The 16,518-nt window shown below is 43.1% G+C and overlaps 3 protein-coding genes across 4 annotated transcripts in view; 2 read left to right on the forward strand and 1 right to left on the reverse strand.

Moving 5' to 3' along the window:
• LOC130370987 (cGMP-dependent protein kinase 1-like) overlaps positions 1–16,518 on the forward strand; it is a 298,669-nt gene that overhangs the window by 111,621 nt on the left and 170,530 nt on the right. The window lies entirely within an intron of this gene.
• LOC130370994 (outer mitochondrial transmembrane helix translocase) lies at positions 425–11,384 on the forward strand. The gene is made up of 10 exons (XM_056576578.1): positions 425–530; positions 1,355–1,543; positions 2,998–3,096; positions 4,104–4,224; positions 4,598–4,798; positions 4,881–4,987; positions 5,317–5,406; positions 5,506–5,556; positions 5,822–5,955; positions 9,089–11,384. Exons 2-10 carry the CDS (start codon positions 1,370–1,372, stop codon positions 9,207–9,209), a joined length of 1,098 nt encoding a protein of 365 aa, XP_056432553.1. The 5' UTR covers positions 425–530; positions 1,355–1,369; the 3' UTR covers positions 9,210–11,384.
• LOC130370990 (multiple inositol polyphosphate phosphatase 1-like) lies at positions 11,707–16,172 on the reverse strand. Its single transcript, XM_056576570.1, has 7 exons — positions 15,631–16,172; positions 15,153–15,344; positions 14,665–14,859; positions 14,186–14,283; positions 13,684–13,814; positions 13,230–13,363; positions 11,707–12,873 (listed from the first exon to the last, which is right to left on the reverse strand). Exons 1-7 carry the CDS (start codon positions 16,019–16,021, stop codon positions 12,605–12,607), a joined length of 1,410 nt encoding a protein of 469 aa, XP_056432545.1. The 5' UTR covers positions 16,022–16,172; the 3' UTR covers positions 11,707–12,604.

The raw sequence follows: 16,518 nt of genomic DNA on the forward strand, positions 1-16,518 counted from the left end.
GTAGATCGATAAATATTCAAGACACAATTCAAGTGGCAGTAATCAAATATTATACAAGATTTGCAGACACGACACCAAGTAATCAAATTATAGATAGCATAGTAGATACTGTAAATAATATTAAATGTGCGCATTTTTAACAATATGCACTATGCAAATCATTAGTGTTGTGACATTCATGGCTTAGCTGTTTGACACAGAGTTTATTCTGCTAAAAATAGAAATGGGATGACAATATTTATGGCAACATTAACTCGCATGGGGGGTTTTGGCTTTCAGCGAACAGAGGACAGTTGTTTGTGACCGTCCTACCGCAGAGAGATGTAGATGTTGGTTTCATAGAGAGAGTAGTATTTTGTTATGTTCTTTTTCCTTTACTTTTCCTTTTTTTATTTTTTTTAATATCCAATGACTCCCCAGTCCACTAGGTGGCGGTAACGCACTCACAAACCCGATGATCACTACACGTGCCTGTAGGGTGAAGAAGAGATTTATGTGTCGCGCAGAAGACTTCATGGGAGTGTGACGAGGTGAGTTATCCAGCACTGTTTCCTTTCTAAATGGCCAAATTGAATGTTTTTCTAAACAGCTTCTTCTTCTCACGTCTTTTATCAGTACGCTGCTTTCTTATCTCATGTGCACCTGAACCCCATGTTATAAGGAGGATCTTTAGAGAGCATGCTTGTTAGAAGGTCAAGCTAACGCTAGCGATCTACCAACTCAAGCTGATATTAAAGTTTCGTTTTCACTGTAGTCAGTTTCCTGTAAAAGTGTATAAAAAACACATGTCAACGCATTTGCATCTTTCATATGTTCTGACACAAAGCACATTTGTGTCTTTTCAACAATTAACAAAACAACAAAATCGTAGTTGATGCAACTGAACAAGAAATTGCATGTATTTGGATACAAAGCTTTTTTCTTAGTCTTAAACAGGTTCAGTGTTTTAAAACAGAAAGTGGAGCTTAAATATCTTAGTTTCAAACATTTTAGGAATTCTGTCTAATTCAGATTATAAAGTTGCGATAACATTATGACATATCCCCAACAAAACCAGATCAAAATCTGACACATTCACGAATGTGTTTCTATAGTGGGGATTGTTTAGTAACCACAAAGTGTTTATAACTATTATGCAACAAATAAGCATGTGCTCTTACGTCATGGTCTCAATTTACATTGATTTTACCTCAAGTTTTGTGGAACTAACATAATTATAATGTAATTTTGCTACAGTATGCTTAAAAAATAATTTAATAGGTGTTCAGTTTGCTAAATATTAAATCATATATAAATGAGAGTGAGAAGGGAATGCATTTTTCCACTGAATTACAATATGCTTTTTGTCTTCCAGGGCCATCTTTGAAAGATGGTTTTAAAGGAGATACCCACTGAAAGTATCACTCGACCCCTGGGACGTAATGAGGTCCTTGGCTTGCTCTTTCGACTTACCATATTTGGTGCTGTCACGTACTTCACAATAAAATGGATGGTGGATGCCATTGATCCCACCAGGAAACAGAAATTAGAGGCACAGAAACAGGTAGTGTGTGTGTGTGTGTGTGTGTGTGTGTGTGTGTGTGTGTGTGTGTGTGTGTGTGTGTGTGTGTGTGTGTGTGTGTGTGTGTGTGTGTGTGTGTGTGTGTGTGTGTGTGTGTTGTAGCACATGCATAGTTTATATAGGCAGAGTGGCTGCTTGTTTGTTGTAAACAGCATCAAAATGTACATATTATTATGAGCTGGAGCTGTGGGTGCGTTTGCTAGAGTAAAAATAGTCACAGCTCATCTTGAGCATCTACTGTCTCCTGGTAGCCACGGTACCGCCCATCTTGTGCTTTGTAATTAGCTCTGATGGCCTGGACAACACAGGAAGCCGATACTGTCTAAGAAAGAAAGAGAACAACATTAGCAAAGCAAGATAAATTATGCCTTGAGTAGCCTATACAGCATTACACAGACTTCAAGCTAACGTAACGAAGCCTATGCTCTGCCAATAAGATTGGCTACTTTTGGATAATTACAATGTCACGTTCCCCGGTACTCAAAACTATTGTAGCAAATGTGTTAGTAAAAAAACAAACACCCGGCGGGCTTTGGCTGGCGTTTCCAGTTAACTTTCTGGGTCTGGAAATATGTATCCAATACCCAACTGTTCAGATGAGGCTTGAAGCCTGGGTGAGAGGTTACACACATGGCCCCATCCTCGCCAGATTCAGCCATTTATTCTAGAAGCAACTGGCATCGCTGAAATTCGCTGCAGCACAGGGACTCTGTGTAAGTGTCTATGGGCGAGCAGAGCAAACCGGCGCGCTTCGGCTCCTCGTCCTCGGCAACAGGCAAGGCTTGTTCAGCTGCAGCCGCAGCAGCCTCCTCCTCTATTTGTGTAAATTCTTCCTGGCTGTTTTCTGGCTCGTACTAATAGCCCTGAATGTCCGAATCCAACAAAAGATTTTCAAAATCCACTCTGGCTGTTTCACATTGCGAATATGTTCTCTAGCTAAGCGGTGAAGAAACATGGCGAACATTGTGTTTACATCTCGTACGCGAGCTCCCGCCCCCCCTCATTCCTTATTGGTGGGCTCACAGATTTGCGGAACCAGTGGTTTGTCCTCGGCCCTTCTAGCAGGCAAGCAAAGTTCTCCCGAGATGACGTCCAATACGTCATTCGACGTGGTCTCGGGAGAAAATTAGATCAGTGAAGCTGGGCCAACGGAAGACTGGGTTAGACTGTCGGAAAAAAAAAATAAAAAATTATATTACAATAGCGATTTTATAATGAGAGAACGCCGGCTCTGAAAGGGTGAAGTATCCCTTTAAGACTCCCAGTTGATAAGCGGAAGTGGAAATGTGGAAATGTAACACATTGCGACTTCAGCCTGCAAATGTTTGGCATGTTTTCCTTTTGATTAAATACGAGCCACATGGACAACTATAATGATGTCCACCATATAACATATATCATCTAATTCTCTTTCTTTCTGTTCCCCCTCACGACAGGCGGAGAAGTTGATGCGTCAGATCGGAGTCCAGAACGTCAAGCTCTCCGAGTATGAGATGAGCATCGCAGCGCACCTGGTAGACCCCCTCAGCATGCAGGTACACGCACACTTACCCACTTCCAATTGCTCAGTATGCATAGCACATGGGCCTAAATAAAATAGGTGCCGGGTCAAAGTAGAGGGAATGGTAAGTTATGTACAGCAAAGAACAGTAGCTTTATATGTCTGTCGGCATTTATATTTAAGTAAAAAATTATCAGGCGATACACAACTAACACAAATAAAAAACAACCGTACCACTGCATATCATCAAAATAGATTCTCAAACAGATTTCTGAACAGAACCGCAAATTGCAACAATATCTCTGGTCTCGTTGCTGCTCATCACATTGAGGGCATGGCTCTATTGCAAGCGGTTGCCAGATACAAGCGGTTGATAAATGTATGACAGCTCTATTTATCTATCAGTAGCTGCTGCACTAGTAGCAGTGGGCAGCCCTCTTCATGGCACCCCGGGACCAACCTCCAGTCCACTGCTTGTGCCTTGGCCGAGTACACCTGCAGAGGTATTCACCTAACATGTAGGTCTGGTATGGTTGTAGGATGGTATGGTTGGAGGAAACCGGGGAAGAAACTCACGTTAACACGGGAGAACATGCCAACTCCAAACAGAAAGGTCCCCCCCACCCCCCTGACTTTTTGGCTGTGAGGCTAAAAGCTGGGAAGTAGCAGAGCTGAAAACCGTGCTTCTTTGAGCATTTAGGGCTGATTGCCGCATAGGTATAGGGTTGATTAGAGATTATTTTCTTAAATGTATGCTTGTGTCTCCTCATGTGTTGTTCTCCTCTTTACTTCTTACCTCATCCCATTTTCTCTTGCCTCCTTACCCTGCCCTTTCCTCTACTCTCTTCTGTTCTCTTCCCTCTGTCTCCTTATCGCTCCTACGCTTGTCTCCTTTCTCCTCGTCCAATCACTGGTTCTCTCCTTGCCCCTCCTCTCCTTGTGTCTCCTTTTCTTTTCTATATTGTATCCTCTCTCTTTTCCTTTCTCTGCTCTCTACTACTACTCTCTTATATGCTCTCTGTCTCTCCTCTCTTTTGGTAGATCACGTGGCGGGACATTGCTGGCCTGGACGAGGTGATCACTGAGCTGAAGGACACGGTCATACTGCCCGTTCAAAAGAGACACCTCTTCGAAGGATCCAAACTCCTCCAACCGCCCAAAGGTAAGAAGGAGGAGTGGGATTTCTGACCTGACAGCCATTGTAACATCATAGATTTGAACTGATCCCATGCATCAAAATGATTTCTTATGGCTGTTTGAAATTGTTGAACCAGTGTCCTCTTGTGGCGAAATTTGCCATGCAGTACAGCTTGGACCTTCCTTCCGGAAATGGACACTGGAGAAAGCAATATTTATTTTCATACATTTTTTATTTAAAAATTAAACTGATGAATATGAAAATTCCTTACCAAAAATTAATACTTGAGAATCCTATGTCGACATTTCTTTAGTATAGCACATGGTTAATTCTTAAGAGCGATACATGCATTATTATTAATTTTTTTGTGTCCGTGTCTCCCTTCTCGGTGCTTTAGGTGTACTGCTCTATGGCCCACCCGGCTGTGGGAAGACTCTCATCGCCAAGGCGACAGCCAAAGAGGCGGGCTTCCGGTTCATCAACCTGCAGCCGTCCACGTTGACTGACAAGTGGTACGGTGAATCCCAGAAGCTGGCGGCTGCTGTCTTCTCACTGGCTGTCAAACTGCAGCCATCGATTATTTTTATCGATGAAATAGGTATGTGACAAGCACACACACACCACACACAACCCAACGAACACGCTACATTTCGATTGTGTAATGGTTGGTTCTGGTTTAGACTCGTTCCTGCGCAGCCGCTCCAGCAATGACCACGAGGCCACAGCCATGATGAAGGCCCAGTTCATGAGTTTATGGGATGGCCTGGACACCGACTTCAACTGTCAGGTATACACTAGTTGATGTACTCCTCAGTTGTAGACATGGATTCAGGAATAAAAAGGAGCATGCGAGAGTAGCTCAACTGGACTGGCTTTTTTTTTTTGGATCACCAATTTCGATTCCAAAAGTTACTTTCAGTGAAATAATTTACGGTATATTGCCAGCTCTGAGTTCAAACCACGAATGTCCAAAATCTAATGCATTCAATACAAAGAGTTGACTTTGGTCGGGCAGTTGCCATTTCATCCCCATTGTGTTCTTGCCATCTCTTCTTCCTTCCAAATGTATTTTTTTGCTCTCTGTCTAAACAACACTCTATGTGTTTCTTTTTCCAGGTGATAATAATGGGCGCAACCAATCGTCCTCAGGATCTGGACTCTGCCATCCTCAGGAGAATGCCCACCAGGTTCCACATCAACCAGCCTGTAAGCACACACAACACCAGACACAACGCTGTGAAACAATCCATAGGGATATGGGATTCACAAAGTGAAATCCGAAACTCTCTCCCTCTCTCCTTCAAGGGTCTTGCGCAGAGAGAGCAGATTCTCAACCTGATCTTGGACAATGAAAGTGTACGTATATCACACCGAACGTAATTCACGGTAACATCGGGTCTTCTGGAATGCTAGAATGCCTTCCAGCTGATATCGATATGGTCTCCTTCCAGTGAGACACAACTTCACAGACATAAAAGAAAGAATTGCAAGTTGGATTATTTTGTTGACGAATGAAACGTGTCACCGATGCAACGGACTACGTCACCCAATGATATTTGAGTCGCTGAAAGACATTGTGTGTGTCTCTCTCGCTCTCGCTCTCTCTCTCTCTCTCTCTCAGGTGGAGGAATCGGTGGACCTCTCCGACATTGCGCAGCAGGCCGAAGGCTTCTCAGGAAGTGACCTCAGAGAGATGTGCCGCGACGCCGCCCTGCTCTGCGTCCGAGACTTCGTGCACACACAGAAAGCTGACAGGTACCGCGTCTCATGAGACCCCACACCACATGACCCCCACACATACACCACGTTACCCCCACACACTACATGACCCCCACACCACATGACCCCCCACACCACATGACCCCCCCACACTACATGACCCCCCCACACTACATGACCCCCCCTCACTACATGACCCCCCCGCACCACGTGACCCCCACACCACGTGACCCCCACACCACGTGACCCCCACACCACATGACCCCCATACCACGTGACCCCCCCCCCCCCCCCACACACACCACGTTACCCCCACACACTGCATGACCCCCACACCACCTGACCCCCCACAACCACATGACCCCCCCACACTACATGACCCCCCCACACTACATGACCCCCCCACACCACGTGACCCCCACACCACGTGACCCCCACACCACGTGACCCCCCAAAACCACATGACCCCCCCCACACTACGTGACCCCCCCACTACGTGACCCCCACACCACGTGACCCCAACACCACGTGACCCCCCACTAGGGATGGGCAAAATGATTATTTTCCGGGAACTAGTTCTTTAAATTCAGTTCACTATAACGATTTGTTCGTTTTGATTCGTTCGTTACGTCAGATTACTTCATTTTTCAGGGAATCTCACAGGTGTCTGCCCCCCTCCCCGCGAGACGTCCCTGAGCATAATTTAAGCGACTTCTAGGCTCTACCCTGCGTGAAAATCGACAAGAGATACTATATATTACAAACAAACGTCCCACCAATATTTATACCACTTGCTTACTCTCTATATTTCATTCATGGTTTTATATTTTTTTTTACTTTACATTTAATTCTTCATTATTCAGGCATTACAGAACTTTCATGGTCATAAATAAAAAATACAAACTCCAGTTTAATATCTTTGTTTGTTCTTGAATTGACGTAGAATGGGGCAAAGACTCCTGGGATTGGGAAATGCGTTTATCCAATAAACAGATGGAGGTCAAGTCTATTTTCGGAAATGTAGCGGGATATATGAGTGGCCACACGTCGAATGGTATGACCCAAGATACGTCAGACAGAGAAAGCGCGCAAATTCGACGGTACCACCTTGTCATTTGTTTACCCAGGTGCCATGGCAACACCATTGCTACCTCTCATTGGCTGAATCTTTGAGAACGTTGTAGACTCAATCGATATACGGTCGCGGGGAGACGAAGCTCTGTTCGTTTGTATATTTTATTAACGTGACCATATTTTTGTTTTATGTTAAAAAAAAAAGAATCAAAGAACCAGTTCTTCTTGTTTTGGGGAACCAGTTCTTGTCGTTCACGTTCGGGATTCGTTCGTTGTGAACGAATCGGTCGCGACCGACTCATCCCTACCCCCCACACCACGTGACCCCCACACCACGTGACCCCCCCACACTACATGACCCCCACACCACATGACCCCCACACCACATGACCCCCACACCACATGATCCCCTCACCACATGACCCCCCCACACCACATGACCCCCCCACACCACATGACCCCCACACCACGTGACCCCCACACCACATGAACCCCCAAAACCACATGACCCCCACACCACGTGACCCACACACCACATGACCCCCCCCACCACATGACCCCCACACCACGTGACCCCCCACACCACGTGACCCCCACACCACGTGACCCCCACAGACCATGTGACCCCCCCATAACACGTGCCCCCCCCATATCACGTGACCCCCCCCCCCCACACCACATGACCCCCACACCACATGATCCCACCCCCCAGGCCACATGATCCCAACCCCCCAGGCCACATGATCCCCATCCCCCCATAACACATGACCCCCCCCATGGCACCGCTTGTTTCAAATCCTGAGTGAGTTTGGTTAAAAAACCCAGTAATTCAGGAAGTAGAGCAAGCTGTCTGTCAAAGGGAGTGTGGCTGCTGGTGCGATGCCCTGGCACAGCCTCCAGATGTCACTGTCATGTGAGGTATTCATTGTGCCACTGTTCGAATTAGAGATAGACCGATATGGTTTTTTCAGGACCGACACCGATTATTAGAAGTCAAGGGGGCCGATCACCGATATTTGTAGCCGATATTAGTTTACAGAAAAAGGGAAAATATTGGCGTAAAAACACTTAACTTCATTCAAACAACACTTAACTTCATTTAAACAACACTTAACTTCATTTAAATGCCTTTAAGCATATGTTTAATAAACACAACAGCTTATCAGATTTGCAACATAACACAATTTAAACAAATAAATGGCTCCCTAAAATTTTCCTGAACTGAAATGTTAATCTTTTACAACTGAAAATTTATTTTCAGTTGTATTGGGCCTCACAGTAACGTTAGTTGTCGTGAGTTGTAGAGTTTTGCCACAGTCTGCTGAGCGTCTAGAGCCCGAGAAGGAGAAAGCGGACCGCTGGGCTAACGTTATGCTAAAAGCTAATCAGCCTTCACCTTAAAGCCTAGGGGTTCGAGGGGCTCCGTGTTTACGCAGTTACGCAATTGAGTTTTATTAGGTTTTTACTCTCCCCCTCACACACAGACTTCTACTATCACACTATTTCCATATCGATATTATCAGCAACATTGTTTCGAGTGATTAACGGACTGCGAGCGAGCAGAGCTGCCGCTTATGTTTCGATAACGTTATTGGGCCCACAGTAATGTTACTAGGAGTTGTGAGTTATAGAGGACTGGGATGTTTATTATAATTTCGTAAGAGTCTGCTGCCTTAACTTACCTCGAAACCAAACCAGACGAAACCTTTTCTCCTCTCCGCCGTGTGTGTGAGCAGTGGGCACTGTGCAGGCACAGCTTTCACTGCTGATTGGCTGTTACCCGTCGTGGCTCTGCGTGTAACCAGAGCGTGTAACCAATCAGATGGTGCTGTTGGTGGGACAATGCTGGAGACAGCGTAGTGACAGCAGACAGAGAGGCGCGGCTGGATCAGAGCCAAAATAACCCCGTTTTAATTTGATCTCTTATCGGCCGTCGGATCAAAAAAAAAGGCTTATAATTCTAAATGTCTAAAGGCCGAATATCAGCGCTGATATTCGGCCCGGCGGATAATCGGTCGATCCCTAGTTCAAATACAATCCAGTTACCATTGTGGTAATTACATGGGTCCTTCTTTTGTGTCCGTCTCCCTGACAGTCTGACAGAGGACTACATCCGACCCATCCAGCAGTCGGACCTCCAGAAAGCCATCGGCAAGATGAGGAAGTCCAAGTCTGCTGCGGGTCAGAACCCCCTCATGCACATTGCGTTGGACTGAAGGCACTCTCACCTACACAACCGGAAGATTTATTTTATGGCATTTCATGGTGTAATTTAATAAACAATATACAGCTCATACGTTTTAAAAACGCATAGGGGGAGGTGGTGGTCTTTCTGACCTCCGTGGTCCTTCAAGTTGTCTGCCCGTTTAAATTGTTGGCGGTTTTGTCCCCGTGTGTGAAACAGATGCGTAAGATGGATTGCAACTTGATGTATTGACGGCGTCTACAGTGTCAGGGTCTAGAAAACAATAAAGGATCAAACGTACAGTTAAGCAGTGAGTGAGGCATTTCTTTTCATTATCTTCCTCCCGAGAGATTACATAATTTAAGCCATTGTTGTCTCACTCAAAATAGTGTAGTGTACAATGGCCTTTATGTAAAGAGATATTCATATTTCCCGGTCCTGTCTCACACCAACAATTTATTTTGGACATTTAAAATGATAATTACAGTTGCTGTAATTGAATGCCACGCAGTAATGGCAGAAACCTTCCAATGATGACAGAAAATGTACATTGCCAAAGTAGTTTTATTTATGCACCATTAGGATGTGCTGTGTATTGATGTTGTGCCATTGCTCGTGACACACAGTATGCTCACTGCTATGAAACCTAAGCCTAAAGTGAAGCATTAGAAATCAGTAAATAATGCAAGATTGTGGATACCAAATTATAAATGCTAGTTATGCTTGATTTCATACAGAGGCAGGACACACTGAAAGCCTGATCAATTGTACATGATTGTCATGAAACATGTTTGTGGTAAACTTAAATTTGCATTTTTCTTAGTTCAATAAAATATGATCGGAGTGCTTCAGATCCCTCAATAGAGATCAGTTATTCGTCCTCTTGCTAAAATGTCCAGTCACAAAAATAAATATTGGTCCCATTCATGCTAAGGTTTTTGCTGTAGTAAATCTGTAAATGTTTTCTATATCCTTGTGTACTTCATTTTTTTACGTTCTGTGTTTTAATAAAGGATGTGGGTTAAGAAATGTTATCCTTCGGTTTCCAGGTTAACCCATACACGAGTCATTTGCTTCTTGCAATAGGAGTTTTACCTATTAAGTTATGTAAATGCTGGTAAATAGGGGAACATATGGTGTGTAAAAAAAAAAAAAGCACTTGAACTGATGTTTTACATTCTAAGTTAAAGGCACCCAGTGCAACTTTATGTAAACATTCAATGAAAAATAAACATTCAATTTCTAGTCTTTTTTACACGTAAGTTTCAAAAACTCCATACCATTACATATCGACATTCAAGGAGCAGCTTGGAGTTTCAACTCTGTATACAGGTTTTCTGATTGCTTAGCCACCCTCTTTTTAACGTTCGTCTATTTTGCAAGACTCACTTGTCACAAAACCTTGTACAAAACCAACAAAACATGACATCTCTTGCAAAAGCAGAAATTCTTAAACTATTTTGCAAAAAGAAAGATAAGGAAAAGTTATTTAATTTCTCACAGTGCAGTGTTTTGGACTACTACTCCAACATCATGCAGAGTATACTTCAATAGAATTTGTCAATGTGGTATCGCAATTGGAGAAATTGTGCATCAATGTAGAGACCAATGCGCACAGTTCTGCTAGAAGTGTTATTCAGTTGCAAAATGAGTGGGCAGCAATGAGATGTTTACAGTTTTGCATAAAGTGTGTTTTGTGGTAAACATATTTTATGGTTCTAATGTTTGGTATGATGAAAATTCAGTTTGGCTTACTTGGTAAAGGTATTGGCAAGTGTTAATGGTTTCAGGGACAGCCATTTAGGAATCACAGGTTTTAAGCATTCAGAAAAAACTGGTTATTATAGAATTGGTGGGATTATTTTTCAATATTTTATGTAAAACGGGTACAATTTCAATGTAAGAATGCACTGTCAGGAGGGCACTGCTTTCTATAGAGGCCATACTAATTCATTACCTCTAAGGAACTCCACAGAAGGAGAAGGGAAGAATAGAGGACCGTTGTGTACTCAAGGCGTGGTTTAATTGTGTATTTTCCTTGTGAATATGATATAAATAAAACTATTGTGGATGCTTTGAGTAGGCTGACATACAGTTAAAGGTTGTTTTTAGATTTGTCATTGGGCTGGTGTGTGTGTATTTTATTGGTTCATTAAAAATACGTAAGACGCAAAGTTTTGTCCAATGCATCACTCAACTTTTGAAACGGGGTGTAGGATTAGTGCTGGCTTTCCTCAAACAATCTCATTGTAAAGTAAAGTGGCTTAAATTGGTCTTAAAGTCGCAATGTGAAAAATTCAAACTTAACTCATAGCTTAAAATTACTTTGACGTACATCAATGCTGGACGACAGTGATTTCAATTATGTTATCAATAAAAGCCCACCCTATAAATGATATATTCTACAATTAAAGTGCTTGCCAGCCCCTCTTTTTTTCCCGAGAATCGTACTAATCAACACGCCCAAAAACCCTCCCACGAATGCCTCCCAGCTAGCCGAGCTACACTAGTTGACATCACAGTCAGTAGACAGAACACTTACTGAGTTTATTGAATACGAAGTCTCCCGCCTAACTGGGAGGGGCTCAGTCTTATACATTTAGACTTTAAATTGAACTATTTTACAAGGTAAGTACCCCAACATTTGGTTTGACTAGCTGTGTAATTGTTATGCTGCCTCTACTTTGTTTGAATTGCAGCTCAGAAACTTAATTAAAGATCAAGTTTACCTATCAATAAGAATATTTATTAAAGCTTGTAATGAAAAAAGGCACATTTTGGCATTCATCTCAGAGCTTAAATTTCCATAGAAATGATCCCATCACCAAAAACGGAATTGCTTAAAAAACTAAGGTAAACTGGTATTTCAAGATAAAACTAAACTGACTACTTTGGTAATGATTTCAGGACAATAATAAACCCCAGTGTTTTAACTTTGTAAAAAAAAAAACGCCCCAACACTCAAATCAAACAGTAGAAAAATAATTAAAATGATGTAACAATATTGAATAACAATACAGTTCATCACCTCATTACAATTGCCCTATGACAAAATCCTATTTTCTAACCAAAGCCATGTGTAAACTTAAAATATATTAACTTAAAATATCCCTAAATCGTTCAAAACTAATCTCAAATCCCACAATGTTTCAATACAAAATCCAAGATTAAATAAATACCCATAATCATAAACATATAAAGCTTTTCATGATCAAAATCAGCCTGAAAAGACCAGTAAAATATTATACCTACCTGAAAATACCCTATTACGGTTCACCAAAAAGGTAATCAATTCTGTATCGTGAGAGTCTTACTCCAGAAAAGTGTCTTCTCTGTTTGTAGAACCTTCTGCCATATAATGCCTCTTTGTAGTTCAGTCAGAATGGGGTTGAACAGGAGCTCCTCTATTGGTGAGCTGTGAGCTTTCTATAGTTCGGTGTTTCCATGGTGACCACGATACTGTGGCCGGATTCCGAACTCACACTCCTTCTGCGCGTCGCATCCCTCCAACAGCTCCCGGTATTTCTGGCGAACTTCACTGTACAGGGGCACTTCTGTCTCCGACGTCAGCCCTGGGAATCGAACCGGCGTCTCGTTCAGGAGGAACTGGACTCTGGGTCCGTCGCGACAGTCGTACAGGATGAAGAGCATGTTGGCGGCGTAGGGGACGATCTCACTGGTACGGAAACTTCGTCCTGAAAGAAAAAGAAAGGGGGGGGGGGGGACTTCATGTTTAAAAAAAGTTTATGAAGTTTGATTTACTACTATGAATAGATTTGAATATACAATTACAATGATGCAAAAACACACAATACAAAGGAAACGCACACAAACCAGGTAGAAATATAACGCTTCTAAAATTATTATATTTTAATAAATACACAAACTCAAGTATGCACACAGTCAATTTGGGAACAAGGATGTTTGTTATGTACAAGGGTCTTCCAAAATGGAGCTTAATGTAACAGGTCTGATGACATAAGGTCAGACACCCACCACCACTACCCCCTCCCCACACACACACACACACACACAGACACACACAATGTACCGTGCTGTTGGGAGTAGTTGTCTGCGGTGGGCGGGGCTGGGTCCTTGTAGAGGCCCAGCAGGGACAGAAGGGGGAGCAGTGTCTCGCCGTGCCCCACCTGGACGGTGACGGCCTCGGGCAGCTCCTGGCCTAGCCTGGGCGGAGGGGACCAACACACAATGAACACAAGCAAACAGACCAGGGAGGGGATGGGAAGGAGAGTTTGGACTCCCACATATTTTATTAGAGAGAGACAACGGCTAAACGCGTTACATATTTTATATCCTTTTGTTATCACCAGCATTTTCTAAATGCTGTCCAGCAATAACTAAAACAGTGTTTTGGCCATATTTCATAAACCACTTGAGTTGGCCACAATTGTCTGGATCTTGTCAACATAGCACGTCATACATACTACATCTGGGTGGTGGATAAGACTGGGTTACAGTGGACTAAAAGGTGCAGACAAAAGGACCTGAGGTGCTGGACGGCCAGCTCCAGCCGGTTGAACAGGTCATGGAACAACACACAGCTGGACCTGCTGTTGATGCTGTGGCCATGACCCCTCTTCCAGAACTGCTTCAGGTCATTCTTATACTCCAACACCTGGAGAGAGACAGGGAGAGAGAGACATACAGGAGAGAGAGAAAGAGAAAGAAGACTTTGGATAATGGATAGAATAAAACCTTTCTCTGATTGCTTAGCCACCATCTTTGAACGCTATTTTGCAAGACTCACTTACTGCTTACCTTATTTCTGTACTAGAATAATTCTGAACGTGTCCTTGCTACAAGCGGTATGTTCCTAACACCTTACTCGTTGCATTAAGTATTACACTTTTACTTGAGTCAGTGGCTGATTTGCGACAATCAAAGCTCATTCCCTCAAAAGATGTAGAATATTAACAATAAATGTAACAATGACCTAGTACTACCTAGTAGTACTCAATGTGTCATTGGGAAGAACCATGGCCGTACCTTAGCGTCATTCAGATCGAAGAGGTGGCACCATGGGGTGTGCAGGGACTTGATGGCAAACTCGTAGGCACACAGGAAAAACGCTGCCTCCACCATGTCTGAAGGGTGGGGGAAGCCATGAAGGGCAACGCATTACCTAATGCTGACCATTACAACCGTACATTCTCTATCCTGGGATCAAGCCCAGGACCTTTAAGATGGTGTCAAACATCTAAGCCTCTAAGCCCCCCAGCCTCTTTCCCATATCTATACATGGGATCGCCGACAACATTATCAATCATGTTGCCAATGATGACAACAATGTGCTTTTGAGTGCCGTTTGTTGTAGGTCTGATCCCGTGGACACCGCTCTTTTGTTACCTTTGTAGGTACAGCTTCTCTCTGCAGGGCAGTAAACATCAAACAAGGCGTGCTATTTGCCTACAGCCACATGACATGCATGTCCCTACGAAACACTGAAAGGATGTTTTAGGCCAAACCTGGCGTGACGCGTTCATATGGCAAGTTGAGTTGTTGGGCCATCTTCCTCCGAACGTCTCCCATCTCCGGCCCCTCTTTGAACTTCTTCACCTCCGCCAGGGCAGTCTTGTTGTTTTCCACAGCCTCCACAAAGCCGCGGCAGTGCTCAAAGAAACGCATGAGTTTGTCGTTCACCTCATGTCGATACCACACCTCTGGAAGGACGTGGGTTGAAAGACGGTAGATTGTGTCAGGACAGTGTTGTGGTTTAGGGCATTCAAGAGGGTTCAAACCCCAATGTCTGCACCTGTAGATGACCATGCGTAGGACTCCTAACTGTAATCTGCTCATTAATGGGCTGCACCCAACAATGGTGCTGCAAGTCCCTTTGGATAACAGTATCTGACTAATAATTAAAGCAGTAGCAGTGAAAATAGAGATAGAGAGCGAGGGAATCATTGTTTTACATATACACTGTTTTTGTATTTGCTCTTTGTTATGTTCTTACCTTCCAGCCCCCAGTGTTTGTGAAGGCCTTGTTGAAAGGCCTCGATGCTGTCCACACAGCGGTGCTTGGAGCTGGTCTGAAACCTGATACGCTGATGTCTCAGATTTGCTTCGCTGAGTAAAGACGGAAACAGCTTGGACAATCGCACTGCCAAATATCTATGGTCGTCTCTGCCTTTCTCTACAAGTTTGCCTGGAGGTTAGGACGACACACAAAATGTATTGAGGTCCCGGTGCTACACTGGGTGAATATCATTTTGATGATCATTTGAATGAAAGGTTTCAAGCACAAAGCAGTCTAGGTCTATATTTAGGGATCACTGACAAGCCATCTTTATTCATTTTGTATAAAAGCGTCTAGAGGACAAATTGGGAAGCGTTGTTATGACCAATATATGCAAAAGTGAAAGACCATGCTAGGTCTTTATCAAAGAGATAGTGACATCATGATGAATGACATGCTTATCAGTAGTTCTTACCATCCATGTCATCAGTATACCACATCTTCCAGGAGCTTTTGATCTCCTCCAACCATGTTTCATCGTTGGAGGCTTCGTTTATCACCAAATCATACAGGCGTTGCATTCGCTTTATGTTTTTAACGGTGGGATATCTGGTCCCATGTCGTATGATTGCAGTTACATGAACGGGCTTACACCCTTCAGATGAAGTCGGTATTAAAAGCGATTTATTGACCGATGTAATGTTGTTTAACAAATAAGGGTTTACCTCTTCATACCGCCCTTTCGTTCCAAAATAGTTGGCTATCGATGGTATATTCGAGTATGTGACAGAGCAGTAAGAAAGTCGAGTCAAGGCAAGACTGAAAGTGGTCAAAATTAAACTTTGTTTTGATAATATGCTTGTCATTTTTCGATTGAAATGCACGATTATTATTATATGTAAGATTTGGTTTACTGTCTAGTGTCTACCTGCTTAAATGAAAAATTAGTCTAACTCGCTGTTACGTGTCTATTTTCTAGTTGCTTTGTTGATGTTCCGTATGCTTGTCAACTTTGAACTCTACACTAGGTACCGCTGGACGACTAAAACGTTTCCAGGAGTTCTTTAGGAAAAATATATTCCTTGAAAGAGGATTTTCAAAAGCATATTTTCATTGCGTTTACATTCCAATTGTAGTGCTATTATTTTATTTATATAAAAAACAAGAAGTCCTCTTGCCCACAGAATTTACAGTTGTGGTGAATTTGATCTGGAACCGCACTTATGGCATCATCAAAGTGAGGGCAAATATAAATCTTGACAAGTACTCTTTCCTACGATAACAGCGGGTTCATTCCTTTAATCCTACGGGATTTTCTCTACGTAAATGGGTTTGTTCTATTTATTTGTATTTTATCAAAAAT

Source organism: Gadus chalcogrammus, chromosome 18 (assembly GCF_026213295.1).
Source record: "Gadus chalcogrammus isolate NIFS_2021 chromosome 18, NIFS_Gcha_1.0, whole genome shotgun sequence".
In the NCBI taxonomy this organism is placed as follows: Eukaryota; Metazoa; Chordata; class Actinopteri; order Gadiformes; family Gadidae; genus Gadus; species Gadus chalcogrammus.

What these genes read in the sequence shown, in the direction of transcription:
- LOC130370994 (XM_056576578.1), top strand. Translation starts at nt 1,370, where the DNA reads ATGGTTTTAAAGGAGATACCCACTGAAAGTATCACTCGACCCCTGGGA. An exon ending in TAGACCCCCTCAGCATGCAG is followed by an intron (nt 3,097 to 4,103) that starts GTACACGCACAC and finishes CTCTTTTGGTAG; the next exon opens with ATCACGTGGCGGGACATTGC. An exon ending in ACTCCTCCAACCGCCCAAAG is followed by an intron (nt 4,225 to 4,597) that starts GTAAGAAGGAGG and finishes TCGGTGCTTTAG; the next exon opens with GTGTACTGCTCTATGGCCCA.
- LOC130370990 (XM_056576570.1), bottom strand. Translation starts at nt 16,021, where the DNA reads ATGACAAGCATATTATCAAAACAAAGTTTAATTTTGACCACTTTCAGT. An exon ending in ATATGAACGCGTCACGCCAG is followed by an intron (nt 14,284 to 14,664) that starts GTTTGGCCTAAA and finishes CCCACCCTTCAG; the next exon opens with ACATGGTGGAGGCAGCGTTT. An exon ending in TCGATCTGAATGACGCTAAG is followed by an intron (nt 13,815 to 14,185) that starts GTACGGCCATGG and finishes GTCTCTCTCCAG; the next exon opens with GTGTTGGAGTATAAGAATGA.